Source organism: Eutrigla gurnardus (genome assembly GCF_963514095.1).
Source record: "Eutrigla gurnardus genome assembly, chromosome: 13".
Classification (NCBI taxonomy): Eukaryota; Metazoa; Chordata; class Actinopteri; order Perciformes; family Triglidae; genus Eutrigla; species Eutrigla gurnardus.
Genome location: NC_139936.1, coordinates 23,182,981 through 23,195,386, shown reverse-complemented (window position 1 = coordinate 23,195,386; position 12,406 = coordinate 23,182,981). Strand labels below are relative to the sequence as shown.

General features: G+C 44.8%; 1 protein-coding gene across 1 annotated transcript; it reads right to left on the bottom strand.

The window, feature by feature from the left end:
- rchy1 (ring finger and CHY zinc finger domain containing 1) lies at nt 1-6,924 on the bottom strand. Its single transcript, XM_084025187.1, has 9 exons — nt 6,848-6,924; nt 6,245-6,364; nt 5,971-6,086; nt 5,028-5,106; nt 4,868-4,912; nt 4,707-4,765; nt 4,338-4,367; nt 3,889-4,009; nt 1-3,536 (listed from the first exon to the last, which is right to left on the bottom strand). The coding sequence occupies exons 1-9, from the start codon at nt 6,896-6,898 to the stop codon at nt 3,156-3,158; spliced, it is 1,002 nt and encodes a 333-aa protein (XP_083881313.1). The 5' UTR covers nt 6,899-6,924; the 3' UTR covers nt 1-3,155.
- Nucleotides 6,925-12,406: the final 5,482 nt, after the last annotated feature.

Genomic DNA, 12,406 nt, shown 5'->3' with positions numbered 1-12,406 from the left:
TCAAAAGTAAAAGTATTCTTTATGCAGAACGATGTCATATACAGTATATTATAGGAGATTTCAAGTGATGCATTGCATTGGGCTGTTCAATATGGAGAACCCACAATGTTATCAAGAAATGTTTGTCTCCAATTAAATTGAGTCCTAAATACATTACATTGCAGAGTAGTGAAGAGTATTTTGACCTGTTATTAATGTCAGTCAAATTGTTGAAAACTTTTAATGAACATATGTAGAAGAATAAAGTATTTTTATCAGAGTTGAATTATGTAGAAAGATTTTAGAAAAATTCTTGAAAAATAAATATTTTCATTGAAAAGTTGAAATATTCCTGCACACCTTTTTCTTTTAACAAGATTTCTTTTTTTTTTTTAAACTCAATTCCAGACTTCTGTATTTCTGTAAAGAACACGTTTTAGGAGCTGATCATGTTTTGCTTGAAGACAAATCTGCATATTTTGCAGCTTAACTAGTAGCTGTAGCTGTCAGGTAAATGTAGTGGTGGTACATTCAAAAAGTACTATATTTCCTACTGAAATGTGGAGTAGATCCATGATTCCACCAACTTACCAACAACACGGTGCTTATGGCTTATTGTTTCAGGAAAGACAGCGATGGCGATTCTGAGGACTACACTTTGTGCTGCCTTCATGGTGACTGTGGCGTTTTCCAAACCGGTGAGTAGCTCTGCTACTACAAAGCATCTAAGAGGACTTGTGACAAATATTGAGAATATTCCTTTTTTATTAACGCAGGCTGGAAAGTCATCAGAGTCCAATGAGTCAAATTCATCAGAGGAGACGACTCATGCTGAGCCTTCACAGGAACCGCTGCAGCCAGCGCTTTCAGAGGCAGACATGCCTAATGCTGTGGAGGAGACTGACCCACTGGGACCTGCAGCCCCGCTGCCTTCTGCAGACGCAGGGCCTTCTGCAGATGCAGGGCCTTCTCCAGCCACGCCCGATACTTCAGCCCTGCCCGACCCCGGGGACCCACAGACCTCCACTGACTCAAACATTTTACAGCTCATGCCAGTTGATCCTTCACAAACCGCTCCCGGCACAGACCTTCCTCAGGACATGGCTGATCCTGCACAGGTCCCAATCAACGCTGACACTGTGCTTGCTCTACCACATACAGAGGTCTCACTCCACCCAGGGCTGACAGTAACCGATCCAATAATCAGCATCGGTGACACACATCAACAAGTCACCACCACATGCCAGAGATTCCCAGAGGGTGGCGCTCCACCCTTTCCTCCACACGTCACACAAACGCCTCTGCCATTCTCCACAGCCACACCGATGCCAATCCCCATCGGACCCGCCCTGACTGGTATTCCTGTTTGTTTCACTTTCCAGGTCATGACCCCTGAGCCGGCTCCACCAAGAGGAGATAGCATTTGAACCCTCCAGAAAGTTTAAGTTCTACTTCAGCTATGTTATTGCTGTACTTATACATAGGTAGTGCTGCCTTGATACATAAATATCACAACTACACTTACTTTCATTTAACATGACCTTCATCGGCGGTGTGTAAGGATGGTGGGATAAAAAACACTCAACAATAAGTTGGCCATTATCAAGATAATTTTAAATATCATGTTTTGGAAACATCTCTTTCTATGATGGTAGACAAGTGAAAAATAGAGATTGTTTTAAAAAATACAGGATCTAAAATTAATCCTTTATTTACACAGGGAGACCTTATAATTTATTATCATCTTAAGACTATTTGGTTGTTTTTCACTAAAAAATTATGTTCACAAAAAAGATGTTTTATCTGTGATATAATAAAAATATATATGAGTAAAAAAAAGTGCTTACAGTATGTTTAAGTGCCCTTTTAAGAGTTTTAATCATCATTTTGATGATTATTCGGGATAATATCGTGAATCATAATTATATTGGCCAGGATAATTGTGGTATGAAATATTTCATGTCCCATATGTGTGTTTGTTTTCACGGTGCCAGTGTGCATGACTGCTATATACAAATAATGGAAATGTGACACAGCAAACGTATACATACGAGTAGTTGAAAATTAAACTGTATTGTTGTTATTAAATGTTCTCGTCTAGAGTAGCTAAAATCATGGTGTTTATTGGGAGTTTGTATTACTGTCAATGTAAAGGGAACCACACTTTAGATTGTCAAGTAACAAGATACAAAAAGTAAATCGTACCAGAACCAAGGCCCTGATGTCACAGCCATGTACCAGCAGCAGCAGCCTGAACTGTTGACACAAGCCAGGATGGATCCATGCTTTCATGCTGTTTACTCCAAATTCCAACCATCCAAATGTCGCAGCAAAAAAAAAAGCAGATGCATCAGACCAGGCAACATATTTCTAATCCTCTATTGGCCGGTGAGTGTATGTTATGAGAAGGTAATTCATAATAGGTGCACATGTTGCAGTTGTAATTGTGTCTATTAAACCATAAGAAATAGGCAGGACTTGGGACATACCTCCAATACCACACAGCGTACTACCATCCCCTTAGTTGGCTTTAGAAAATGAGCAGGCCCAATACGATTTTTTGTTGTTGTTGCAAAACCTAAATTACAGTTCATGTACATAAAGCTGAATTGTTTGATTTCTAGATGAACATTTATTATTTCAAAAATTCAATATTTGATTCTGCCTGGGCTTGTTTTAAATTTTGTGACTGACAAACTAACAAAACTGGTGGCGTGTTAAGTTAAGGCAGATAAAATACATCTGTACATATCCAAAGCGGACACATCTCAGTAAACACAATATATTACTGAGAGCGTTTAAATAGGATGCAGAACGGCACAGTTCCTAAACTTAACAGAAAACAATCCCAATTGCTCTTCTTACTGTACAACTTCCATCAGCAGTAGTAGTTAACCGGCTCATTCCTTCCGTCATGGTGCCACACGGTGGCTCAGTGGCTCGACTGTCGCCCCCCAGCACAACCTTCCTGGTGCTCAACATTGCCTGTAGGTGTGGGTGTCTGTTAATGCTGATCCCAGTGCATGCTGGGATAGGTTCCAGCCCTGAAGACTATAAGTGGAGTTTTCTTTGTAATATGTACAATCTGGGAAAATAGGCTCAGTCTACTGTTACGCTCAATGTCAGTTAGTACTAGTAAGTGCACCAGCCAAATGTCTGAAGTACCAGTGTCAATTTTAATGTGGCGTAGGTGACTGAGGTTGATCTTGCTGCCCTGGAGGTTGATCTTGCTGCCCTGGAGGTTGATCTTGCTGCTCTGGAGGTTGATCTTGCTGCCCTGGAGGTTGATCTTGCTGCCCTGGAGGTTGATCTTGCTGCTCTGGAGGTTGATCTTGCTGCTCTGGAGGTTGATCTTGCTGCTCTGGAGGTTGATCTTGCTGCTCTGGAGGTTGATCTTGCTGCCCTGGAGGTTGATCTTGCTGCTCTGGCTGCTGTTGTTGAGTCTGCAGGATGAGTCCTCCGTCCTGTGCTGTGTTGTAGGATCCACAGTCGCTGCACTTCATCCCAAGCACGTGGAAAGGCACCCTGCAGTGGGCTTGGCAGTCGTTACATATAATCTATAGTGAGAAAACAAAAGTAATGGAATAGATGTGAAGATAAACGTATAAAGAATGATTCCTCATCCATCAGTTGCCAAGAACCATCTTTGTTAGACTGTACAAACTGACCCGTCACAAAGTCCCGCCCTCAAACGTAGACTGGCCAATCATCAACCAGCTCTGACAACTATCTGGCTGTGCTCCATGCACTCTCGTGCAATAGTTTCATATTTTCTTAGTGAAGGGTCAATTGGATTGAATGAAATGCAAAATTGGGCATGTCATATCTAAAATCATAGATTTCTGATCCATCAGTAATTTACCTAAACTAGGTGATTACATTCATTTTATTTTATTACTGAAGTCTTACTTTTACAGTGGCACCCTGGTATTCGGTGGGCATCGGTGACAGGGCAATCTCTTCGTCCATCTCATCCCAATGGTCATCCATGTTCCAGGCAGAGTGCATACACAGGGGACAGCGATAGGCTCTAAAAAAACAAAATAAAAACAGGGAAAATTACATATATTAAGGGGAAGACCTCACGCTGTGTTTATATGCACCATAGTAACCTCGGGATTGCAAATCCATGCATGCAGGGCAGTGATCAGATTTAGGAACTATGGCTGACTGATTTTAACTGATTTCAACCCCATCGCTCAGCTGTTACTTTCCCTGTCTGGGTCTTTTTGCATGAAAGTGCACCGACAATTCTTTGTGCAATGCCTGAAATGTTTATGTCAAACAAAAAAACTAGATTAACCTGGAAAAAACTTTAGTCAACGATACAATTAGCAGGAAAAGGGACTTATACATACCCCCCTCTGACCATGTCACCGAAGCAGGTCCTGCAGAGTGTGAACAAAAATGGAAATTGTTACCTTTATGTCATATGACATCCCGAACTATGATTACTAAATGATGTATATTTAATGACAATGTATGGCTAGAAAATATAACATTTTGACTTAAGTCTGCATCAACAATATTTTAATATATTTTACGTTAAGTTATCTTTATCTTTGTTATTATTTAATGTTTCTATCTAGTATATGGAGTAATCAATCTGTATAATAATAGCTCCGGCCAGTGTTCCTTCAGTGTAATGAATAACACAAACAGCAAGATATGCACAATTCAATCCCACAACACTGTGCTAATAGAATGTAGAGAAGAATGAGTCATACTTGTGTAAAAGATGACCGCATGGAAGAATTTGAGCTCCAATTCTGGACGTGTGAATATCCTGTACATATGAAAGAAAATTATCGAATTGTAGTACTAGTAGTGGATTGCATAAAAAGCCAACAGCTACAGCCATAGTGTCACCCCCTATATGTTTTATTACCTCCATACACACTGGGCAGTTCTGTCTGGAAACATTTTCAACACACTGAAACATAAAAGAGCATTGTAAATGACAGCAGTGAGGACACTCATTTCCTCATCAACCAGAATAGAGATGATGTGTGTGCATGCTTCAGAAACAGGCGCAGGCCAACAATCACCTTGTGGTTTCCCTGCAGAACGTGGGCTAAACACAGATTGCACTTCTCACAATGGAAATACTTCTCCCTGGGCCCAATCCTGTAGGGGTCAAACAAAGTGCCACTGACAAAGACGACAATCATCTCATGCATTTACAACGTGGAACGTGATAGGACAACTGTCAACATGAAATATCAATGTGTTCAGTAGTACGGCAGATTTGAGAACCCACTGAAATACCCACTTTTTAAAAATGACAAATCACTATAGGCCTCATTTATAAAACACTAGAAAGTGTGTGAGAGTAAATGAACATTCCTGACCATTTGTGCTGCCATTACTGCATCACTTTGAACAGATAAACCACCATTCCAAAGTGATATACATTTGATAAATAACAACTTGTTTTATGCCTGTGTTATATATACACACCATATACTTTTGTTAAATACTTCATACAACAGTGACCAAATAATGCATTTAGGCTTTAAGTTAACAAACTGTTCCGTTTTTCCCTCACATCAGTGAAGCAAACGGTGAGTAGCTTGCCTTTCATTTTGGATTCAATGTTATAAAAAGGCTACAGTTGTGAGAAGAATACGATCATCTGGCTCAAATGTGTACTGCAGTGTACAAAATGTATTTGACGACCCGTATACATTCTCCTGTATCCTACTTGTGGATGGGAACGACTATCTGAAGACGGTTTAGAAACACTGTAATCTACTATCAGGAAGACAAAACAAACTCTTCTGTCTTTGATGTTTAAATTGAATGACTGTTGCAAAAAAACTGACATATTTCTGGTGCAACTTAAATTATGTTTACACCTAGAGACATTTGTACTTTTATAATCCAAACCTCCACATCAGCGTCTTCTACTAAGGCTATACTTTATAAAAAGGTAAAAAGCTATGTGACAAGTATTACAAATAAATAAATAAATAAACCACAATCGCTCACCTGCATATTCCACAGGGCTGACAGTGGTACTGCTTCTTATCCTTGTCGAACAGGTGGCAAACGTCACAGTAATACTCCCCAAACTGTGTATGACACTGCTGGCAAGTCTGCTGCGCCTGCAAGAGTAAACACTAATGTGTAGCATCGTTGCAGGGTTTTTTTCTTGATGCGAGTATACCACTGCATACACAAAAGCAACATAGCAAGCAAAGGGAAGGAAGTGACATGTAAGGTTACTGCTGCAGGTGACACCGTCGTTGCTTTGCTCGGTTACCTGCTGCACCGTCTGACACGCGGAGCACTGCACCTCCATGACTTTGAACCGGTCCATCTGGTGGTTCTCCTCCGCGTCGTGGCACAGCCGACACACATATAGCTTCCCACAGCAAGGTGCCTGCAATGCATGACGACACGGGCATATGGATATCACAGTAAACTGTATCGGGTTGCAATAAAACTGGAAGCTTATAGAAAGGCTAAATGCAAGCCTCGGTATGTTTTTCTGTTCACACAGAAAATATGTAATACATGCAACACACAGTGAGGCATACGCTTCGTAATTACATAACGTTACTCATTAAACACTTAAGCCCTCGCAATTTCCTTAATGTTATGCAGGAAACATAGAAGAAACGCAAAATACATGAAATATGTCATAACCATACAGTTGATGCGTTACAACAGCGGCTAACGTGTAAGTAACTCACGTCAGGTGACGTTAACCGGTAAGTTAGCTAGGTTAGCTGTGTTGCTAGCACAGCTTTACGGCTGCGCTATTCGTTACAGCAGAGTTACAGTGTCGCGTTTTCACAAATATACCATAGTGCATCTGGGGAACATATGTACGACAACGTTACATTTCGTAAAGTTAACTCACTTTCAATAAGCAGCTGCGCACATAATGCTCACAGCCCGCAGGGGAAGCCATGTTTCATCCACACTGAGTGCGATGACAACTTCCGGGTATGGTGCGTTCCTTGGTTATTTCGTTTCAGAAACAAAATCAGAAAAAACAAAACGACTTAAATGTGCGTATGGTCGTTTTTTTGTTATTTGGTTTCAGAACCAAACAAGAGGGCCGTTTTTTGTTTTGATAAAGGAAAGGAAAAACGGGCTCCATTGCAGCTGGTGGCGGTAATGAGCTTCTAAGTTGGTTTGCTAACCGTGATAAAGAAGAAGAAGAAGGAGGAGGAGGAGGCGGAGGAGGGGAGGAGGACGCCCAATCCCAATATTCCACTTTAAACCATAAACCTTGAACCCTCAGGGACTAAACTGAGGTCACCTGGTAAATGATTGAATGTGAGAGTGATTGCTTGAAATGGTATAAATACAAACAGGGCAGCACTTGACATGTCACGTTACTTTGATGACCCAAACGTGTTTTTTATTTAACTCCCCCAACATTGTACTTCAACGCTTACAGAATCCACTCTGATGGGCAGACAGCAGATTTTTACTCTCTATGTAATATGAATATGTTGTAACAGGAGTTGTCTGACGAGCACTAGTAATTGCTCTTTTCAACTCTAACTCTTGGATCTCATGACATCTCTTTTTTCTCTGTTATTCTGGGGTTGGTCCAATAACCAAAAGTGTAGGCCTAGCTCCTTCTTGGTCAAGTTTACAGATAACTTTAAGATTCTCTCCTCTTTAATTTTACAGCTGGTTACATGGCTGCAACCTTCTGGAAGTAGTCTAACACTTAGTCAAGAATACATTTCACTGATTTTTCTGTCATTCCTGTTCTCCTGATTTCAGGGACATTGTAAGTGTTTTTTTGCTTTTTTGCTTAGGGTTGGTATAAAATAGGAGTTGGCTTACTGAATGCCAAACGTGAGACCTATTAATCTTGAATGAATAAATCAGAAGGCACTGATTCCAATAATGTATCTGCACTCTCCACAGGTTGACCGGTAAGAACAGGAATGATGTTGATGGGTTAATGAATCCAATTCACACACACTCTCATTGAGATGCCCCTCATTTATTGGAGAATTCTTCTGTTGATACTGTCTGTGTGGTTAACTCTCATGGACGCTCAAGACGGAGCAAATCAACAAAAAGGAGAAGCAAGAGTCCAGAAAACACAGCTGCAGGATAAATAGAGTCCAAACGGCTGGGATGAACGAATAAAATCCAGAACTGCTGCGGTGAACAAAACTCTCCTCATCGACTCACGCCAGGCACTTCGCTCAGTGCAGCAGAGGTCTCTGATTGGTTCAGCGCATCCAGACATTAACTGTTCATGTGAACACCATGCGCAAGGTGACAGGCTCTAGGACTGAGCATGTGAACTGTGAATGGGCTGATGAGGGATGCTATGTTGGAAATGGGCAATGAAGGGCTAACCTTCTGAACAGCCGCCCCCAACTTTGAGGAACAAAGTTGAATCAGTTGAAAGGTGGTCTGGAGTATTTTGTGGGAGTGCTGGGAGTCTGATGAGGCGAGCAACTGGCCGGGTGTATGTCCTGTCCTTGACTTGGATCTGTGCGGTCCGCACTCTGCCGTCAGCACCGGGAATGACTGCTGTTACTATTCCGACTGGCCATAGGGCACGTGGGAGCTGCTGATCAATGATCAGGACGATTGTGCCAACAGTCAGATCATCTTGTTCCTGTTGCCACTTGGATCGAGTCTGGAGGGAAGGCAGATAGTTTCTGATATAGTGGGTCCAGAATTGATCGGCCAAAGCTTGGCACTGTTTCCATCTGCGACGACTGAGGAGCTCTGTGTCTGAGTAGATGACCTGTGGTGTTGATGGGTCAGGCCGCCCCATCAACAGCATATTGGGAGTGATTGGATCTGGGTCTGCCACATCTGATGAGGTGTAACCGAGGGGTTTAGAGTTGACGATGCTTTCCACCTCAATCAGTATCGTTCTCAAGACCTCCTCCGTGACAGTCTGAGATCCCAGGGTGGTGTGCAGAGCAGACTTGATGGTACGGATCTCCCACTCCCAGGAACCGCCAAAGTGTGGCGCATATGGGGGATTAAACCGGAAATGAATCTGCTGACTGGCGAGTTGTGACTGTAGAGTGGGGGTCAGTGATTCGAAAGCATCCTTGAGTTCCGAGCTGCCACCTTTGAAGTTCGTACCTTGGTCAGATAACAGCTCAAAAAGGCTTTCCTCGTCTTGCAATGAAGCGACGAAGTGCCATCAGAAATGAGTCTGTGTCCATGCTGGCTAGAAGATCAAGATGTATGGCATGGGTTGTCAGACATTTAAACACTATGCCCCATCTCTTCTCTGTACGCCGTCCGATCTTAATGAGGTACGGCCCGAAACAGTCCACGCCTGTGGAATAGAATGCTGGATGATGGAGCCGCAAACTGGAGGGTGGAAGGTCAGCCATTTTGGGGATGACTGGATGGCTGCGCCATTTCCGGCATTCAGGACAGTTATACTGGTGCTTGCGGACAGCTTCCCTCCCACGAAGGATCCAAAACCGTCTGCGTAGCTCAGCAAAGACCCTCTCAGGTCCGGGGTGGGCAAGCTGTCTGTCAAAGTCCTGAATGAGGAGTTTAGTGACACAATGATGGGGATCAAGCACAACTGGATGCAGGGTATCTTGGCAGAGGGAATCACATCTGCAGGGTCGCCCCCCCACACGGATCAACTGTGCTTCTTGGTCATACTCAGGAGCCAAGGTGAGTAACCGACTACTTGTTGGTATCGTTTGCTGTGATGCAAGGAGGGCGTATTCTTCTGGGAAACAGTCTATCTGTATCTTCCTGAAGAGGGCCAATTCAGCCTGCTTGTAGTCATCCGCTGTTGGGTCTGAAACTGCGGCCGCCCCATCACGTGCTTGGACAGAAGCCTTAAGCAGTTCATTAAAGCTGTCGAAAGTGCTGGCATCAGGCAGGCTCGGATCAGGAGTCACAGCGAGATGACCACAGAAGTTGGCCTTTCGTAGTTCAGCTGGATCGTCGGATGAGGAGACGTCTGGAGATGCTGGCCATAATGCTTCATCTTGCCACAAGAATTTAGGTCCGTGGCTCCAGCGGTTGTGACCAAGGAGCTGGGACAGAGTCAACCCCCGGGTTATGTCGTCAGCGGGATTATCTCCTGAGCTGACATATCGCCAGGGACTCCCATCAGTCAGCTCTTGAATGTCCGCAACTCTAGCACCAACAAAAACCTTATACCGGCAGGACTGTGACTGCAACCAGTTCAGGACTGTGGTGGAGTCCGTCCAGTAGGTGATGTTGGAGATGTGGATAGTGAGCTCTTTCTTCAGGACAGCAGCAAGCTGGGCACCAGTGTGGGCAGCGCAGAGTTCCAATCGTAGGATGGATTGCTGACGGGCTGGGGCGACTCGGGATCTTGCTGCTAGGAACGCCACTTGGATTTCACCTTTATGATCCACTGTCCGAAGGTAGGACACAGACCCGTATGCTCTCTCTGAGGCATCCGAAAAGACGTGAATGCTTTGTGTACAGGCTGGGAAACCTGACTCTGGATGAGCATAACATCTGGGTAGAGATATGTCAGGGAGCTGATGAAGTTCATTCTCCCAGGCATGCCACAGCTGGAGTAGGTCGTCTGGCAGCTGTGGGTCATCCCAATCTCTTCGCTTACACCAGAGACGCTGCACCAATATCTTGGCCCGGGTGGTGTAGGGAATGAGCAGTCCAAGGGGATCGTACTGTCTAGCTAGCACGCGATAAATGCTCCGCATAGTAGGCTCGGGATGCTCAGTGTGGCGGAGCTGATAAGTGATGGTATCTGATGTGCAGTGCCAAAGCAGCCCCAGAGTCCGCTCTGGTGGATCAGCCCCATCTGGTGATAGCCAGAGTTCACTGCTCTCTGATCTTGATCCTGAAGGCATGTGACTGATGATTTCTGGCACATTAGTAGCCCACTGGCGTAGTTCGAACCCGCCTGAAAGGAGGAGCTTCTGTAGCTTGTTGACGAGTTGCTTGGCTTCTGATACTGAGGTGAAGCTCTGAAGGAGGTTATCAACATAAAAGCAGTTCTCAACAGAATGGCGGGTATCTTCACCCGGGCTGCTGTGATCCAGTACATGCCTTTGGAGTGCAAAGGTGGCACAGCATGGACTGCATGTCTTGCCAAAGGGCAGCACCTGCCATTCGTAGACGTTGGGGGATGTGCTGCGGTCCATGTCTCTCCAAAGGAATCGGAGGAAGGGCTTGTCTTCGGGCAGTAGGCGGACCTGGTGAAACATCCCTTTTATATCGCTACTCACTGCAATGGGATACTCCCTGAAGCGGAGCAGCACGCCAAGTAGAGTGGATCCTAATGTGGGCCCTGGGCTGAGGTGTTCATTCAGACTGGCACCTTGGTGTGTGAATGAACAATTAAACACAATCCGATCCTTGCCATTATGATGAACCATGTGATGTGGTATGTACCAGGAGTTGACACTGGCTTGTACCTCAGCAGAGGTGAGTTTGGTGACATAACCAGCATCCAGCAGCTTCCTAATCTCCTGGTTGTAGGTATCTGCTCTGACAGGATCCTTGGAGAGCCGTTTTTCAGTCCCACGCAGGTGACCCAGCACTGACTCCTTAGGTGAGTGGAGAGAGGGGACATCTTCTTTCCATAGCAGAGGGGTAGCATACCTTTGTACACCATCCACATCCACCCTGATGGTCTTCTCTTCCAGCATTTTAACTGCTGTAGTGTCCTGCTTCGACCGAGTGATAAGCTTCTCGTTCCGGTATGGGAGGACATCCATCTGCCAGAGTTTAGTCACACGACTGAGGAGTTCTGCGGATGGAGACTGGGTGTTGATAAGTAGGCACTGAGGGGCGGAGGACTGGTGCATGAGGACTTTAGCAGGGCCTTGGAGTGTCCAACCTAGTCGAGTCTTGAGTGCCGCTGGTCCACCTGGAGGCCCTAGGTGCACAGGCTCAACGGGAATGAGAAGATGAGGATAGTCTGAACCAATGAGCAGCAGTGGTTGTGCCTGACTAAAGGAATGCAGGGGGAGACCTCTAAGGTGACGGTAAGTCTTCTGCAGGGCTTCAACTGGATAAGAGTGTTTAGAGAGGCCGAGCTCTATTGCTGTAAATGCTCTGTGGATTCGGAACCGTTTCTGGGGGTGAGTGGCGGAGGACACCGAGAAGGAGACTGACATTCCTGGCACAATCCTGGTATCTTGACGGATGGTTCTAAGTGCCAGGCTCTCACTCTGTCCCTGGAGTCCTAACTCTTGAGTGGCACTGTGAAGGAGGATTGTGCGCTCGGACCCGTCATCGAGGATGGCATATGTCTCAATCTTCTTCTTGCCGTTGTACAGACACACTTTAACCATTTTCAGCAGCACGCAGCTACTTCTCCTGGTAGGGTCTAGGTAGTACGTCACTGGCTGAGTAGGTTCTGGGGCCGGCCTCTCTGGTCGGACGACTGTTGGTGAATTGACATCATGCAGTACTTCCAGATGAGTCTGATTGCATTGCTGACATTTGGCCT

Bases quoted from the DNA above. Each gene is read 5' to 3' on its own strand.
- rchy1 (XM_084025187.1), bottom strand. From the start codon at position 6,898: ATGGCTTCCCCTGCGGGCTGTGAGCATTATGTGCGCAGCTGCTTATTG. The intron at 6,365-6,847 runs GTGAGTTAACTT...CATGCATTGCAG, and splicing joins TGCGCAGCTGCTTATTGAAA to GCACCTTGCTGTGGGAAGCT. The intron at 4,766-4,867 runs GTAATAAAACAT...TCATATGTACAG, and splicing joins ACTGCCCAGTGTGTATGGAG to GATATTCACACGTCCAGAAT.